Consider the following 17,860-nt stretch of genomic DNA (forward strand, 5'->3'; position numbering starts at 1 on the left):
TCATATAAGACACCAAGAAAAAGCTGGTCGTATCTGAAAGCATCATGACAGCTGTGGATAATACTAACTTTATTGCAACCTCTTTACATCTTCCCTGACAGTGACATCTTGCAGCAGGATTACTGTCCAGGTCACAGGGCCATTATCACACTACAATGGTTTGAGCAGCATGATAGCGCACACTTGTCATGCCCACCTAGTTCAACCCATTAGATCATGATGAAACGAATTTGGGATGCTATTGCACACTGTCTACACAGCAACAGACTAACAGCCTACAACTTATGGGTACTGTGTGAACTATGTTTCGACATGTAGTCCAACGTACTACTGGAAAACTAACAAAGAACAAATGAGTCCACACCATGCAGAAGCGATGTTGTATTGCATTCTGAAGGTGGATTTATAGGCTACTAGGCAGATGATTAAAATTTGTGGAATATCACTGTATACTCACAAAAATCAGTTATTTCCTATTGGGGAACTAGTACAAAACAGTTAACATGTGTGCAGATAATTAACTTCAGAAATATCAACTATTAAGGATGCATACCTCAGTAAAATGTTTGCATGATCATGAGATTTTTGTATCTTTCTCCAGTGTTCAGATAAATAGCCTGAGTGAAGAATATGTAATAAGCACATCTTAGATGTCACCTGTCTAGTGCATACTGGTTCATGGGTCGTGCATTGGCAGTATCTTTCAAACGATTGGCAACAAATTGTTCCATTTGCATGATGAAGATGGGGTCATGATTACTACTTGGAACTTCTACCCAAACGAGTAAAAGATATCTCTCAATACACAAATTTCTGATCGCCAGTTCATTAAGGCATGGAGCATTTATCGGAACAAAAAATTCGCAACTGTGTGATTCATAGGTAGTATTCAATATGCATCCTCTTGAAACGTCAAGAAGCATAAATGGATTTGTCATTTTTATGACCTCTCTCTAGCACATCCAAACAATTTTCATAACACATGTGTGATCTTACAACACGTGTAACACTAGAGGCCTCGACAGTGCTTTGAATGGTCTGTACTAAGTGTGTATTATAGCAACCTTCTAAAAACGATCAACCTGAGTAAAAGGTTTCCCACAGATATATCTGTGTAGCCTTTTTTGTTGTGTAGTAATTCCTGTGTTTTGAAATTACTGGAATGGTTTAACTATTTTCCACAAGCACTACATTGATACGGTCGTTCGGCAGTGTGTACTAACTTTTTTTCTTAAGAGTAGCAGAGTAAAACATTTGCCACAAGTATCACATTTGTGCGATCTGTTCCCTGTGTGTTTCTTTAGATAATCCAGTAATAAAAAAGATTTGTCACACACATTGCATTTGTGTAGTCTCTGTCCAGTGTGTATTAATTCATGTCTCTTGAGACTGCTCAACCGAGTAAACGATTTTCCACAAACACAACATATGTGCGGTCGTTCGCCAGTGTGTGTTAATGGTGTTTCTTGAGATTACCCAAGGAAGTAAAACACTTTCCACAAGTATCACATTTGTGGGGACTCTTTCCTGTGTCTATTAGTCTTTGTGCTTTTACATGACCCAGTCCTGAAAAAAGATTTTCACAACCAATGCATTTGTGTACTCTTTGTCGAGTGTGTAATAAATAGTGTGACTTCAGATTACTCGGATGATTGAACGATTTTCCACAAACACTACATTTGTAAGGTCTCTCTCCAGTGTGTATTAAGACATGGCGCTTGAGATTGGACGATACATTAAAAGATTTGTCACAAGTATCACATTTGTAAGGTCTCTTTCGTGTGTGTATTAATTCATGTGCCCTCCGATTGCTCGATTGAGTAAATGATTTTCCACAAACACTACATTTGTAAGGTCTCTTACCGGCGTGTATTAAGTTATGGGACTTGAGAGTACTCGAACGAGTAAAAGACTTGCCGCAAACGCCGCATTTGTGGGACCTTTCACCAGTGTGTATTAATTTTTGTCTCCTAAGAGCACTTAACCTCTTTGCACATAGCACGCTGTGGACATTATCACTTGTAGATAAAATTCCATCATCATTACATCTTATGGGTTTTTCTGCAGCTTGTGTCACATTATCTGTATTGCAGACGTCATGAAGCGATTTCTTGAATGTTTTCCTACTTTTCTTGGATGAAGACTGCTTCTCAGTCTGTTCCATGGTTCCTTCTCGTACTTTTTCCAAGGAGATAATGTTTTCATGGTCATCACTCCAGTCAACTATCTCACTGTTGGCAGCAGATAATGCTTGGTCAACCTCACTCATTCTCAAATGTTTTTTCAAGCAATCATCAGTGGGCAATACTTCACCACATGACTTACACACATATGCAGGTGCCTGCACACCATCAATGTGGTTGAAGACATGCATTATGAGTCTGTATTTTGAAGGGAAGCTCTTTAGGCAGAAATCACAGTTAAACTTGTGAAATTCCTTTTCCCTAATGCTACGACTACATCTCATGCTGAATAAGCTATCTTCTTGTGAAATTGATATTTTGGTATAGCTACTGCACACAGTGAAATCTGTTGACTTCTCTGCATCTATCTCCAGCTCGTTGTTCACTATTCCTTGATGCATTGTTTCTTCAAACGAAATGTCACAGCTCTCACCAGAACTTTGAATGAAACTGAGGAATGAAGAAATAGGTGTGAAATGTTGATTTACAAGATACAAAAGAAGAATATTTGAGCACGCACAAAATGAGGGACTATCAACTGAAAGATAAAAATGTATGGGCATCACAGATAACTTATTCAGTAAATGTAAGGGTTTAAAATTAACATGAGATTCTACCAGAATGATATCATTTTGCAACACTCGAACATTTTCACAAAGCAAACCATCACAGGAAATTCAATAACAACCAATCTCATTCAGTGCTGACAACGTTTCCAAATTTTCTGTTATTTAAAAGTGTCACAATATTATAAAAATACTACATTTATTAAATATAATATCCTCCTGTTTTCTACATAGGAGTTTCCATTCAAAGAATAAAGGAAACGAAAAAGAGTAATCAATGATTTTAAAATAAAAGTAAAACAATTTTCCGAAGTGGCTTTTTCTTTGTTTTGGAGAGCAATTTCAGCTATGGGTAGAAATTCTTAAAACCACATATGATAAATTCATTTCACAAAACAATAAAGCATGGTTTTTTTATTTGATTCTAAATGAATCAACAACTACCACAAACATCAACTTTTTTTATTGGCTAGTAGTAAGGCCGTCAACCAGGTGGAGAACATCTGTGCATATATAGGAAATAATGTCAGGTCAATACACAAAGGAACACCTACATGAACTTCCAGACTGATGAACAAATGTGAATGGCACACAAATTGTTCTAACATAAGACGTGTGTTGTTAGCAGCACAGCTTGTGTGTAGCCCTCTGGCAGGAAGAACGCCAATGCAGTTACAGCTACCCATTCAAAAATATTTTTACAACTCAACATTTGGTCACCAGCAATTCCAAAACATCCTTGGCTGTATCAAACACATTTGTCAGTGGTGATGTCAGCACAAGTCACACACTGTACAGCCTACCATAGTCTTCTGAGAGCAAGTAATGGCAGTAGGTGCATGGTCTACCTGTGTGATATCTGGGTCCAATCATTCCACCTGCAGCTACCCCATTCCATCTGATTGGAATTGGAAATTTTTGAGCTTCCCAATGAGTTCATTTGAGTGTGGATATGTCTGTGGGTGTGTAGGAGCATGCACACATCTGTGTGATATTATTCTTATTTTATCCTGATTGCTGCGTTTGACTGTTTTGCTTTTTGGTGGGTATTATATTTGGTTTCAGGTAACCAATGACAATGAAAAATTACAGTTTGCTTTCCTCAAAAAGTGATATTATGCTGCAGGATATGGCTACACTAACAAAAATAAGGAAATTTTTCTCTCTTAAGTTAGCTGATAGTGGTTAGCCTTAAAACTTCTGCACAAAATGATCATGATCTTAATTGTGCTGCAGATTGTTGATCGGTTTTCTCAGTTATATTGCACACCACATGGTTGTGGTAAGGTTAGGACATGACTTTAAATTACAGGCTACAAAACCTGTCATCTACCTCAGTTTAGTCACAGATCACTTAAAATCGCCTTTCAACAGAGCAAATCCCATTTCTCTCATGCTGTGCATTACATATTAACAGCATTTGTGAAGTGACCCACTGCGTTTGTGTGTTGCCTATAACCGAGCAGTAGCTGGCAGTGGATGTAGCAGCACTGCAGTGCCAAGTGACACACGTCAACTGTTAAGTAGTTTTAATCAGATTACAGTAAAACTTATTTTCTACGTGATTAATTGAAATCTTTACAGTTAATCACTCCATTGCTGGTAACAGTTATACACTGTCATTAATGTCATACACCAGAAATTGGTCTGTAAGAGAAACTCATAGTAAAATGGGCTCCTGTCTAACATCTCTAAGTCAATGTAGAATATTATACCCCACTGACCACAGTATCGTATTCTGCATTAAAAAGAACACACCTTTTGGCTATGTCCTGTGTAGGTATGTTTCTTATACAGTTGCTTCCACACAGGCCATGTAATAAGGGTAGATGCTTGGTGTGCCCATAATCAAAGTTGCCGAAAACACCTCTCACTTTCACAGCTTACATATGGCATAGATGGCAGGCACTGAGTTTCCCAGAACTGTCAAACAAACACATATACCATGAAGACACAGCCACAAACACACACTGTTTCGACATATTATTGGATTAGGGAAAGGCAGTGTATTCCAGCCATCCACAAGCTGAGGGTGCAGAAATATCATCTAAATATAGGCTGGATGTTAGTACATTCTTTCTTGGATTCTACAGACAAGGTATGCCACATGCTGATCGAACTTTTCTTGTAATTTGGCTTACAATTGGTGAGGGCAACATTATTGTAATTTTGTGCAATGTACCTTTTTCCCCTGGGTTCAGTAGAATAGGCAAGACTGATTTCTTGCATAAAGATAAATGGTTCCTAGCAGTTCAGCTGTTATGTAGCACTACTTGAAAATAAAAAGTGATATCTAGGTTCTTTGAGACACCACATTTGCACTGCCTGAGCTATTACAATAATAATTAATACTCCTGGTTGCTACTCGCATTTTTGTTGAGCCAGCTGACAAACTAAATGTTTAGACAGCTGTTCTCAGCTAAATATTCACTGTACAAGTGTACTCTGGAGATAAGCAACATTGGAATTATCACCAAGCTTTGCAGAAGGTGAATACTGTGGGCTGACATTTACTTCCACAACAGGACAAGTGCACCAACTGTGTGGTGAATTTACCTTGCAATAAACTTAGAATGGCAAGATGTAAGCAGTTTTGAAAATCACCAGATGGTAAAACAATCCTCTGTTTGCTCTGTGTGGTACCACCCTCAATGACCTCCTTTTGACATGCCTGTGTGTGGAGGTTATAATTATAATGAAGCAGGATTAGAGATTAGTTGAAAGAAATCAGATAACTGTGCTGCAGCAAATTCTGCGACCTGTGTTCAGGAGACATAGCTCGTCTCACGACCCACCAGGAGATGCTGGCATTACCCCTGCATATTACTGACATTACTATCTCCTATAAACGAAATGGCTGTCAAAATTTTAGATCAATATTGACAATGCTTCTTGCAAAGAGGTTCCTGGCAAGCGAAAACAAAATGTAGTATTATTGAGAAACTGCTGTTCGTATTAATACAGCTAGTGTCTGATCTCAGTCCTCACTTATGCCTCACAGGTAAGTAACACAGGTTATCCATCAAGCAGTTCTTACCCCCCCCCCCCAGTTGGAACCAGTCAGATACTGTGCCTTGACAGCATGGGACAACTGAAAGATTTACACAGTCACTGAAGTGAAATACAGTGATCTTCTTCAAATATAAAGTTTCAGTTACTCTACATATGCTATCAAACTATGAATGTTCCATTGCAGTATAGGAGTAATTAAACCAACAATAAGTTCGTGTATAATTACTAGAAGGGAGTAGGGAGATGACAATTTGAGGGTTTTTGCTGTGGACCTTTGTGGTTCCATCTTGAAACCATCAATGTTTACATCTAGTTGGCTGACTCCACCTGTGATTCATGGTATAAGGTAGTTGTAGCTGACGTTCTGAAAGCATCAAGTCTCGTTATTTTGACAGTTGTTAGTCACTCTATGTAATTTCCCCAGTGGTTATGGTGATGGCTTTAGGTTTCAAGTATTTTCTAACCTTGTCTGTTGGGATAGAGTAGAGCATTAAGTAACACCCCCATCTGCTGCCACAGCCCCCAAATCACCACCAAATGTATTCTTGAAGACTTTGCTAGTGAACTAAGATGTCCCATAGGAACAACCCTCCCACAGTAAAACCGAGTGACACAGCAAATATCCTCATTTAATGCTGGATAGTCATGCCTCAAGCTGGTACAGTTGTTGCAACACGATGTTCCTGATTCATGTGCAGCTTTCCGGTATTTCTCAGAGTTCTTGTCCTTTGAAAACCCACAACAAAGCTCGTGATATTAGGGATTAGTGGCATCATCTCACAACTGATTACTTGAGCAGTTACACATGCTGTTATCCCTTATGAACTTGAAATTAATACTATGTGTCTTATCTGTGGATTACCATTTTAGTTATTCATAATTTTCCTCAAATATGTGCTACCTCATTTCTACCAGCCTTTCTTAATTGCTGGGTAGCTTCCAAAAAATTACTTATGAGAAACAATAACTCACTAAGGTAGGTTGTGAGAATCTATGATATCAATGGTACAATTAAAAAGGCTATTAACAGCACCATAGCACAATGTCATGTCTTCCAAATTTTGTGACTTTTTGGTAATAGCTAAGTTATTTCACGTGTTTCAGTTTTGAAGCACCCATTTCCTACATGAACACTATGTGAGAAAACCTATCTGGAATCCTGGCCGAAAATGACTTACAGGTTTGTGGCACCCTCCATCAGTAACGCTTCAATTCAGTATGGTGTTGGCTCACCCTTACTCTTCATGACAGCTTCCACTCTCACAGGCATACATTCAATCAGGTACTGGAATGTTTCTTGTGGAATGGCAGCCCATTCTTCACAGAGTGCCGCACTGAGGAGAGGTATCAATGTAAGTCTGTGTTTCAAAATATCGCAAAGGTGTTCTACAGGACTCAGGTCAGGACTCTGTGCAGGCCAGTCCATTACAGGGATGTTACTGGCATGTAACCACTCCGCCACGGGCCGTGCATTATGAACAGGTGCTCAACCGTGTTGAAAGAGCCATCCCTTAATTCCTCCTCGGGAATGGGAAGCAATAAGGTGCTTAAAACATTAATGTAAGTCTGTGCTGTGATAGTGTCATGCAGAACAACAAAGGGTGCAAGCCTCCTCCATCAAAAACGCGACCACACCACAATACCACCACCTCCAAATGTTACTGTTGGTACTACACACGCTAACAGATGTTCACCAGGCATTCACCATACCCACACCCTGCCACTGGATTGCCACATTGTGTGCCATGATTCGTCACACCACATAACGTTTTTCCTCTGTTCTATCGTCCGATGTTTATGCTCCTTACACCAAGCGAGGTGTTGTTTGGCATTTACCAGGATGATGTGTGGCTTGTGGGCAGCCACTCGACCACGAAATCGATGTTTTCTCACCTCCTGTCTAACTGTTATCGTACTTGCAGTGGATCCTGATGCAGTTTGGAGTTCCTGTGTGATAGTCTGGATAGATGTCTGCCTATTACACAATAGGATCGTCTTCATTTGTCGCCAGACGAGGTCAGCTTTTACGTTTTTGTACTGTACGTGTCCCTTCACGTTTCCACTCCACCACCACATTGGAAACAGTGGACCTAAGGATATTTAGGGGTATGGAAATCTCGCATACATATGTATGACATGAGTATCACCCAATCACCAACCACCTTCGAAGTCTGAGTTCCACAGAGCACCCCATTCTGCTCTCTCACGATGTCTAATGACTACTGAGGTCACTGGTTTGGAGTATATGGCAGGAAGTGGCAGCACAGTGCACCTAATATGAAAAACGTATGTTTTTGGGGGTGCCCGGGTACTTTTGATCACAGTGTATATATCTTGCCAAAGTGAAGTGATTTGCACAACTTAACGAAAGAGACATACGGTACATAAAACTGCAATGGAAGGATATCTAGGGAGAGTCCAGACTCTAACATGTGGTTAATGAAGACGCACGACAGGCTTTTAGTAGTACAGGTACCAGCTGTCACCATACTGTATGATGGCTTGCTGAGTATCTATGTAGAAGCAAATGCACAACAGTTTGTACCATTAGCCAACATTGCGTTGCTATGTTAGTACTGTGAAAGGCTAAAAGCAAAGGAATTACAACCGTTATAATCCATAAGGGCATGCAGCCCTACCGAATAGTTTAATGATGATGACCAATCTCTCGCAGGCGGCTAATTTGGTGCATATCATCATGGAAAAGAACAATATGGCTACAAGTCAGAGTGTGGAATGTTAAGTCGCTTGATTGATTAGGTGTGGAAGAGAACATGAAATGAGAAATGGATAAGTTTAAGTTTGATATGGTGGCAATTATTGTGGTGCAGAGGGAGGAGGAACAACATTTCTGGTCAGGTGAGTACAGAGTTATCAACACAAAATGAAGCAGGAGTAATGATTGAGTAGAAGTAATGATAAATAAGAATATAGAAAAGGAATTAAACTATTATGAACAGTATTCTGGACTCAGTACCATAGCCAAAAGATATAAGAAGGCAAAACTATCCATAATTGTACAAGCACATTTAATTACTGGCTCTGCCAATTATGAAGTAATTAAAAGAATCTATCAACACGTACCTAGATAAAATTTTGAAATGGTGCAACAATTGGCAACTAGCATTAAATATTCGGACTAAACAAAGTATAGTTCAAAGAAAGGAGAAACATAGTATCCTATCACTATTCTCATTAATTCTTGAGTGTAGCAATATATGGAGATACCACATTGGTTTAGTTGCTACGATACTATACAATACATTGCTAGGATACGAGAGAAATCCAGTCATGCTACAAACGTGATGCTTTCAAAACAACTGTAAGACTCGCCTCAGAATATTGCTGAAGTGTGTATGACACGTATCAAGTAAGTCTAACAAGAGATATTAAGCTTTTACTTCACATTGCTTTGCAAATAATGGATGTGTATCTAAACATAGCAGTCACGCTGATCTGTGAGCATTTACTAGGTGAACAATGTTAAACGTTTAAAATGTGGAATTGAATTATTTCCTAAATATAATTTGGAAATCTCATGAGTCCAGCATTCCTATACAACAGGTCAAGCATCAACTACATTTCTAGCACCAAGAAAGGATGGCTACAAGTTGGGATGAGAACATCTTGTGCCAGGAAAAAAGAGCTTTACTGAACACAAAGGAAGATCTGATAGTGCAGTACAGCTGAATATTTCACTATGCGTGATTAGTTGTCTTCTCAATTAGGCAGAGCTCTCTCTACCTTGCACAAGATATTTAAGTCCAAGAAGTTATTCGTCCCTTGCTCTTACTTCCATTCAGTATTACCGTTTTTTAAAGAATAAGAAGACTAGGAAAATAATTAACATAAAGTTTAATTGTCCAACCACACTGTGTGCCTTATACACCTAATGATAACATTCATCAAGAAATGTCACTCTAATTACTGTGATTCTGTGATTAAAATACTTTCCTCCTATGACCTGACCACAATTGATCAATATTCATTTTACTGTCATGGTCAGATAATTCACTTACTATCGGTTTCGCTCCCAAATCAGCCAAGCTTGTGGTGTGCCCATTAAGTCCTTGTGGTGAATTGTACTGTGTTAGATTTCCCAAATTCAGACATTGGGAATTCCAGGTGTCGTTGACTTCTAGCTTCTGACAGAGAATCAACATTAAAGTCACAAAAGATAACCACTCACAAGTCTACTTGGCCTTACTAAGGCTGCCCACAGCTGCTTTATGAAAATTAAGATCATGATGGTGGTCTGTAAACTGTCAATATAACAAGCTTAGGTTTCCCAATTCACATTCTTGACACAGTGTTCAAAGAGCTGTTCACCACACCATTCATTAATCTGAAAGAACTAAGACTTGACTCCAGTATTTGCATTTATACCCACTCACCCTTTCCTCTTAGTTGTTCTACATTAGCTTGTACGCACCATGTTGAATTTCTGTGACTTCCATCTCATATTCAATTACAATAGTTAGCACTATACAGCTGCTGACACTTCACCTGCACTTTCTTTCCCTTTTTTGTATAAAAGAATTTCACTCTTTTTATTAAGGAACAGAAACACAAACCAGCTGTTTTATAGAATGTGTTACCAACCATACTGCTTTGTAATATTTTTTCTTATCGATGAACAATATTGTATATTTCAAGCATGATGCTTAATGTGAACTCACTTAAGGTGAACACTTTGTTAACACAAGCAAAAGAAAGTCCAGGCAGTGATGTACATGATATTATACAAATTTTTACTGCTTAAGCAAATTTCAGTCAGCATGAATTACAAACTTTTTGTCATAATGTTTCTCTGGCTGACTTTTGGGCATAACATTGCTCAACAATCATCAACAATGTAATCAATCATCAAACCAACAGTGTGAAAAACTAGATTCCTTCAGGAAGTGCAATTCTATGTTGAGATGTGCTTTTATGTTCTTTAAATGGAGCCTGTATTAGTAACATTCAGTTCCAAGCAGTAAAAGGGTAGTCATATCAATAGGAAGCAGAAAGCCTAGATCAGGAAGTAAAACTAAAAATTCTGCAGGAAGCATACCATGGTGTATTGAGCAACAGCACAATTGGCAGAAAGATTAGACTCAGCAAATCTACATTAATCATACTACCTAAATGAAAAGTTCTTAACTCTGCGGCACTGGATTCCAGGAGCAAATCTAAGTGACTTCACAGTGTTATGTTTGAAGATGCAGAACTTTTACTTTTACAATGGTTCATCTATACGTACACTTCCAACGTCCCTATAGTGGAACTATAATTCAGTCAACAACAAATGAGATAGCAAAAATTTTCGACATTCAAAATAGACTTCGGTGTTTTTGCTTGTTGGCTGTATTGTGTAAGTTCCAAAACAGTGGCATAATTTCACGCTCAGTTATTGGCAGTGAAATGAATAAAATTGATGAAGGCCAGGCAAGGACTGGTTGCATGAATTTGACCAAGTGAAAGAAAAGTTTGCTATATCTTATATCTGCAATGCAGACAAAACTAGGATTTCTTTACAACTTCTGCCAAGTCAAACCACAAAATTAAAGGTGACATGTGCCATGGTGGGGGCAGCAGTAAACAATACTTAATGTTGTACTTCTCTGTAGTTCATAAGACATAGATAAACAACATTCTTGGGTGATCAGTAAATCTGAGAAACCCATTTGTTTTAAGAACTTTGCATCTGCTGTCATTATTGGAAAGCTTCAATTGACAGCTAATGTTAAATGGCTTTTCTGTTTTAATATGAACTAAGGTAAAGGTTAACTTTTTACCTCCAAATACATTCAGTTGCCTTCAGAATTTTCATCAAGGCATTACTGCTGCTATGAAGATATTGTATCACAAGCCACTTGTGCAATCTGTATTGCTGAAAACAAGATTTAAATGCCAATTTGGATTGCATTGGATGGAATACGAATTGGGAATCAGTTCTATCACAACACATGGAGAATTGATTTAGAAATGCCTGGAGATATTATGATGCAAGTTAGATGGTCATAATCACTTCACCTAAGAACAGAATATTTTGCAAGACATTTCAAATCCTGCATTCAGTCCTGAAACTGATGTACAAACATTTCTGTCTGAGGTGCAAAATGCATCATAAGAATGTGATGACAAGACCATTCTGCCTACCCACCATTAAGTGTTAAATGCCTTTGACACTTTTTCTGCAACATCTGAATTGATCATTATTTTTACAGAAGTTTCTAGAGATGGCCTGAAGCAAGCAGGCATTTTTGTTTCTTCCTGTGACAGCACAATATTCTGGATGTTTGCCATATGGAAATATCTGAGCGTATAATTTTTCAAATTACACTACAGCATTTAATGTAAGGGTTTTGGTTTTCATATTTGCTGTTGATGTTGTTGTTATTGCAAACGAATGTTATAAATGGGACTGATGTACCTCATAATATTGTAAAGATTCTTTTTAATTTTTTGCAATAACAGAATGGTGGACATAGTAGTGTTTCCTGTAATAACATGCATAACATTGCTGTAGTACATATATAATGTATATAATGTATACTATAAACAGTTAATATGTAGAAAAAATTGAACTCCAAAAATATAACTTTTTATAAACAGTGTCTAGTATTTTGATCCCTAGGGGTTATTGTTTATTTTGCTTTCATATGGCTGGCTCTGACCACTATGGGACTTAACTGCTGAGGTCATCAGTCCCCTAGAACTTAGAACTACTTAAACCTAACTAACCCAAGGACATCACTCACATCCATGCCCAAGGCAGCATTCGAACCTGTGACCACAGCGGTCGCACGGTTCCAGACTGTGGCGCCTAGAACCGCTCGGCCACTCCGACCGGCCTGCTTTCATATGGACTAACTAAAAACTTATACTGCTCCAAAAATTGTGCAGTGAATAATAAAAACATACCTTGTACTATCAGATGTGTTTCTTATTGAGGCTGCCACCTGAAATATTACAAAGAATTACTGGTGATTTAAAATTGATGAAACAGTAAATAAATAAAACTGTATTAACACCCACAAACATCTTATTGTTCCAAACAATACTTGGAAGTAGTATTAACAAAGGGACACTACATAACTGTAGCAGTAATTGAAGAAAAGTAAAAAATATAGTAAAAGCAAAATAAAAAATCAACAATTCATTTCAGCACTTTATTTTTAGCTGTGTAAATAACTATAAAAAAATAGATACATTTGAACAAAAATTTCCTACTTGATACTTGAAAAATAAAAGTGTCCTGAAACATCTTTCACCTATCATGCACATTGGGTTAGGCAAAATACCTGAGAAAATGAAAAAATGTCCATTTTTATTGATGAAACACGTAAAGAAAAAACTGAAAAAATATCTGAAATGCTATTAAATGTATTTTTTAAACAACTGCAGTATTGAGTATTATTCCATTCTTGTGAGATAGCTCACTGCATGGAACATCAACATCATTAAAGGTCACATCAGTTTCATTCACAGAGGAAATTTAGGAGTACAGCTTGACATAAAAGCAATTGGAATTATTACATGAAGTGGTGGTGTTTTATAGGAATATAGATGACAAAGATTCATGTATTATTATGAATAGGAAATGAACAACATGGTCAACATTAGGACAGTGTCTACTTCAAATGAATAAATATGCATTCATACACTTCAAAAGAGGGAAGGATTAATACAATTGCTGATACATTCAGGTGACAGATTATAAAGAGCCAGTATATAATGAATATACATGAAGAAGCACTCTGAATGTGGACAACTATAATAGCAGTCAAACAAGTCTGTTACTGGAGCCTAGGAGAAGACCTTCAACAGCAAGGAGAATCCAGAAATTCAGTCATCAATCCCAGAGATGATCACATTTTGTGAAACATGTCAGATTAAACAAACTAGGGCGCATTAAAAGTACAGACAGTCATCTCTGACAGCAACTTCAATTAAGCTAAGTAAAACAGCTAATTTCTGTTCAAAAACAACTGCACTGGTAATGAATAATAAAGATAAGTGTACTATATTTTGCAACAGGAAACAGTTTCTTGGTAGTGGTCATGATTTGTTATTCAAATTATGTAATTTAATGAAGCACAACTTTAGTGACATTAACGAGGAATACGATCAGTACAGCAAGGAACTTTGCAACAAATGAAATGTTGATATAAATAGAAATAATAAAAGGTTTGGAGATAATTGCAAAGGAAACTATCCAGAAAAAAATCATTTTTCAACAGGATAGAGCATACCACTCTGGCACCTGCATGAAAGAGCACTTCAGAACAATCAGCCATAAGGGGAATACATATCTCACATTCATTTGCTGACCTTGAAGTTTGTCTGATCTTCCAGTATGTAATTTTTTTTTGTCAGGGTTAGTCAAAGGATCCATCAATTGGCCTTGCCATCCTACAACTTGGGGATAGCTAAAGAAACAACTTTGATCACAGTAACTTTAAATGTGCTTCAATATGTATGGGACAAGTCTATTGCCTCAATATTTGTTGCGTGTCTGGTGGAGGGAATACTGAACTTTCATCAAAGGTAAATGAAAACATTGAACCTAAACGACAATGTGAAAAGTACCCCATTATACTTGCTTGCATATAGAATATGTACATTTGATAAATTGGATGGTTCTTCTGGAAATAAAAGCTTTATAGTGATACATCTAAGCAACATTTATATCTATATTAGTGTCTAGGATATATCCTTGTGAATTAAGATGAATCTTTTCGGAACACCCACATGATCTGGTTACACAGCCATCATTTCTCTTTCAGTAAAATATGGTAATCTTGATGTGGTGAATTTATTTATTAACTATTTTTATTTTCTTCATAAATTTAATTTCTCTTTCACTGTTGAAATCACACTACAGCCTATACCCTGGCCAGGGAAGGTTATTCATTCATTTGCTTGTTCTATGATCCACACATTGTGTTCCACAAATCAAATTGTCTTGATGGGTGCAGAATGTGATACATCACACGTTATAAAGCAGAAGCTGCTGTTGCAGATTACTTTGCGAAAGCCTACTGACAATGAGGTACCTTTGGTTCAAATGGCTGTGATCACTACGCGACTTATCATCAGTCCCCTAGAACTTAGAACTATTTAAATCTAACTAACCTAAGGACATCACGCACAGCCATGCCAGATGCAGGATTTGAACATGTGACCATAGCAGTCACCCAGTTCCGGCCTGAAGCGCCTAGAACTGCTCAGCCACTGCGGCCAGCTGAGATACCTTTGACTATTGCTAATCTCCTCACACTGACACTTATGTGAGATGTTTCCAGATTGCATTACTATTATTATCATTTCTTTACTTTCTCGGGCGTTAAGTCTGGTTAAAAATGGAAAGTGACACGCACCTTGATCAAGCGTGACTTCCTTTTAACTGTACAGTATATGTTACATTGCATTTAGGAACTTTTGGGTAATTGAACAAGTGTCAATAATTACAGATTTCTGTAGTTGTATATATAAGTTTGGATGTAACTGTATTGCATTGATGTACTGGTGGATATTGTGTGGTATGACTCCTGTAGTTGATAGTATAATTGGTATAATGTCAACTTTATCCTGATGCCACATGTCCTTGACTTCCTCAGCCAGTTGGATGTGTTTTTCAATTTTTTCTCCTGTTTTCTTTTGTATATTTGTTGTATTGGGTATGGATATGTCGACTAGTTGTGTTAATTTCTCCTTTTTATTGGTGAGTATGATGTCAGGTTTGTTATGTGGTGTTGTTTTATCTGTTATAATGGTTCTGTTCCAGTATAATTTGTATTCATCATTCTCCAGTACATTTTGTGGTGCATACTTGTATGTAGGAACGTGTTGTTTTATAAGTTTATGTTGTAAGGCAAGCTGTTGATGTATTATTTTTGCTACGTTGTCATGTCTTCTGGGGTATTCTGCATTTGCTGGTATTGTACATCCACTTGTGATGTGATCTACTGTTTCTATTTGTTGTTTGCAAAGTCTGCATTTATCTGTTGTGGTATTGGGATCTTTAATAATATGCTTGCTGTAATATCTGGTGTTTATTGTTTGATCCTGTATTGCAATCATGAATCCTTCCGTCTCACTGTATGTATTGCCTTTTCTTAGCCATGTGTTGGATGCATCTTGATCGATGTGTGGCTGTGTTAGATGATACGGGTGCTTGCCATGTAGTGTTTTCCCCTTCCAATTCACTTTCTTCGTATCTGTTGATGTTATGTGATCTAAAGGGTTGTAAAAGTGGTTATGAAATTGCACTGGTGTAGCTGATGTATTTATATGAGTGATTGCTTTGTGTATTTTGCTAGTTTCTGCTCGTTCTAGAAAGAATTTTCTTAAATTGTCTATCTGTCTATACTGTAGGTTTTGTATATCGATAAATCCCCTTCCTCCTTCCTTTCTGCTTAATGTGAATCTTTCAGTTGCTGAATGTATGTGATGTATTCTATATTTGTGGCACTGTGATCGTTTAAGTGTATTGAGTGCTTCTAGGTCTGTGTTACTCCATTTCACTACTCCAAATGAGTAGGTCAATACTGGTATAACCTAAGTATTTATAGGTTTTGTCTTGTTTCTTGCTGTCAATTCTGTTTTCAGTATTTTTGTTAGTTCTTCTTTAATATTTGTATTATCTATTCCTATTTTTTGTCTGTATCCTAGATATTTATAGGCATCTGTTTTTTCCATTGCTTCTATGCAGTCGCTGTGGTTATCCAATATGTAATCTTCTTGTTTAGTGTGTTTTCCCTTGACTATGCTATTTTTCTTACATTTATTACTATTACTATTATTATTTCATATGCTACCTTTTAAAAGATACTCTCTAAATTTGACATTTTCTTCTTATTCCTACATTCTTCCCAATTTCTTTATGTCCACTATGGTCTCTCCTGTGGTCTTCCGAACATTTGTTTCCTATTCTGTTTTCCATGTGATGTTGTTTAAGTGTATGTTTCACGGTATTTCTAGACTTTTCTCGATTGATTATGTTATCTTGTGAAAGTCTCACTTCTTTATTATCTTCTTCTGGATCCATGATCCATTCTGAGCTGCTTTTTATAGTGTTTGCCACCTCAAAGATCTGCCTTCTGAGCCTGCTGTTCATCCTGTGATACATCCACAGAATTTTTCCTTCCTTATCTAAAGGTGTCTGTTATTGTTTCCATCTATTTATAGATTTCTCTGAAGGGCCTGTTTATCCTAATTCATTCACAGGAAACTGGTCCTGATTTTTTCTGAGAATTTTTCTTTCCTGCTTCTCAACCAGCCATTTTTGTTTGACCATGAATCACAGTACCTTCTGCAGCAAATAATTGCTCCAGTAGTAGTTTTTCATTGACAAAGACATTTTTTATTATAATGACTCCACTAGAGCTGACATGCTTTTGAGCCAGAAACTCTGGAAGTTGGTCTGATAAGTGAGGATCTCACTTTTGAAAGACTGAAGATATTGAACAATGCGATTTCAAGATTTCAGCTACAAAACTTGTGGACAGATGATGACAGGATACTGGCGAGAACCTGAAATAGGAACGCTAAGTCTGCAATGCATATCAACTGGAATGTCTAGATTTCAGAAGCTAAAAAATGTGTCAACTCTTGTTGCCTCTAATTTTGTCTGCTTACTTTCATATCTTTATTTTGTAAAGAAACTATTTTACTTAAAACAGTCTCCCCTCTTGCTATTTTCTATTTGTCTAGTACTACTTCTAGTACAAATTTTCTGCTCAATTCTCGTACCTCCAATAACAATACAATTCATTGATTCACTATTACTTGACTATCCTTACAAAGATCTGAGTCAGACGATGATTTACCGTCTTACTTCTACTTTTATTTAACAATTTATCATGATATTACTATGGTTACTCATCATTAGAACCAGTAACTGTACACACTGCTTTTATTCCATTTATCTTTCTTTCGGTATTGTTGTGCACAGATTATTCTAGCTCTGTTCAGGATCTTTCTCCTCCTGTCTCCAGTCGTCCATTCACTGACCAGTGCAAAGCCTGCTGGCCTTGTCATAAAACCTCCCTCCTCCTGGCGATAAATCCCCTTTCACTTCAAGGAACCCTGTTCCCCTACCAGTGCACT

General features: G+C 37.4%; 1 protein-coding gene across 1 annotated transcript in view; it reads right to left on the minus strand.

Annotated features, from left to right (window-relative positions):
- Positions 1-1,453: 1,453 nt before the first annotated feature.
- The window catches only part of LOC126426625 (zinc finger protein 98-like), an 81,408-nt gene continuing 65,001 nt past the window's right edge, over positions 1,454-17,860 (minus strand). The window contains exons 5-6 of the mRNA XM_050088514.1: positions 12,671-12,708; positions 1,454-2,633 (exon numbers count right to left, since the gene is read on the minus strand). Coding sequence (XP_049944471.1) covers positions 1,454-2,633; positions 12,671-12,708 — 1,218 coding nt within the window. The remainder of the gene's footprint in view (positions 2,634-12,670; positions 12,709-17,860) is intronic.

This window comes from Schistocerca serialis, chromosome 11, assembly GCF_023864345.2.
Source record: "Schistocerca serialis cubense isolate TAMUIC-IGC-003099 chromosome 11, iqSchSeri2.2, whole genome shotgun sequence".
NCBI lineage: Eukaryota > Metazoa > Arthropoda > Insecta > Orthoptera > Acrididae > Schistocerca > Schistocerca serialis.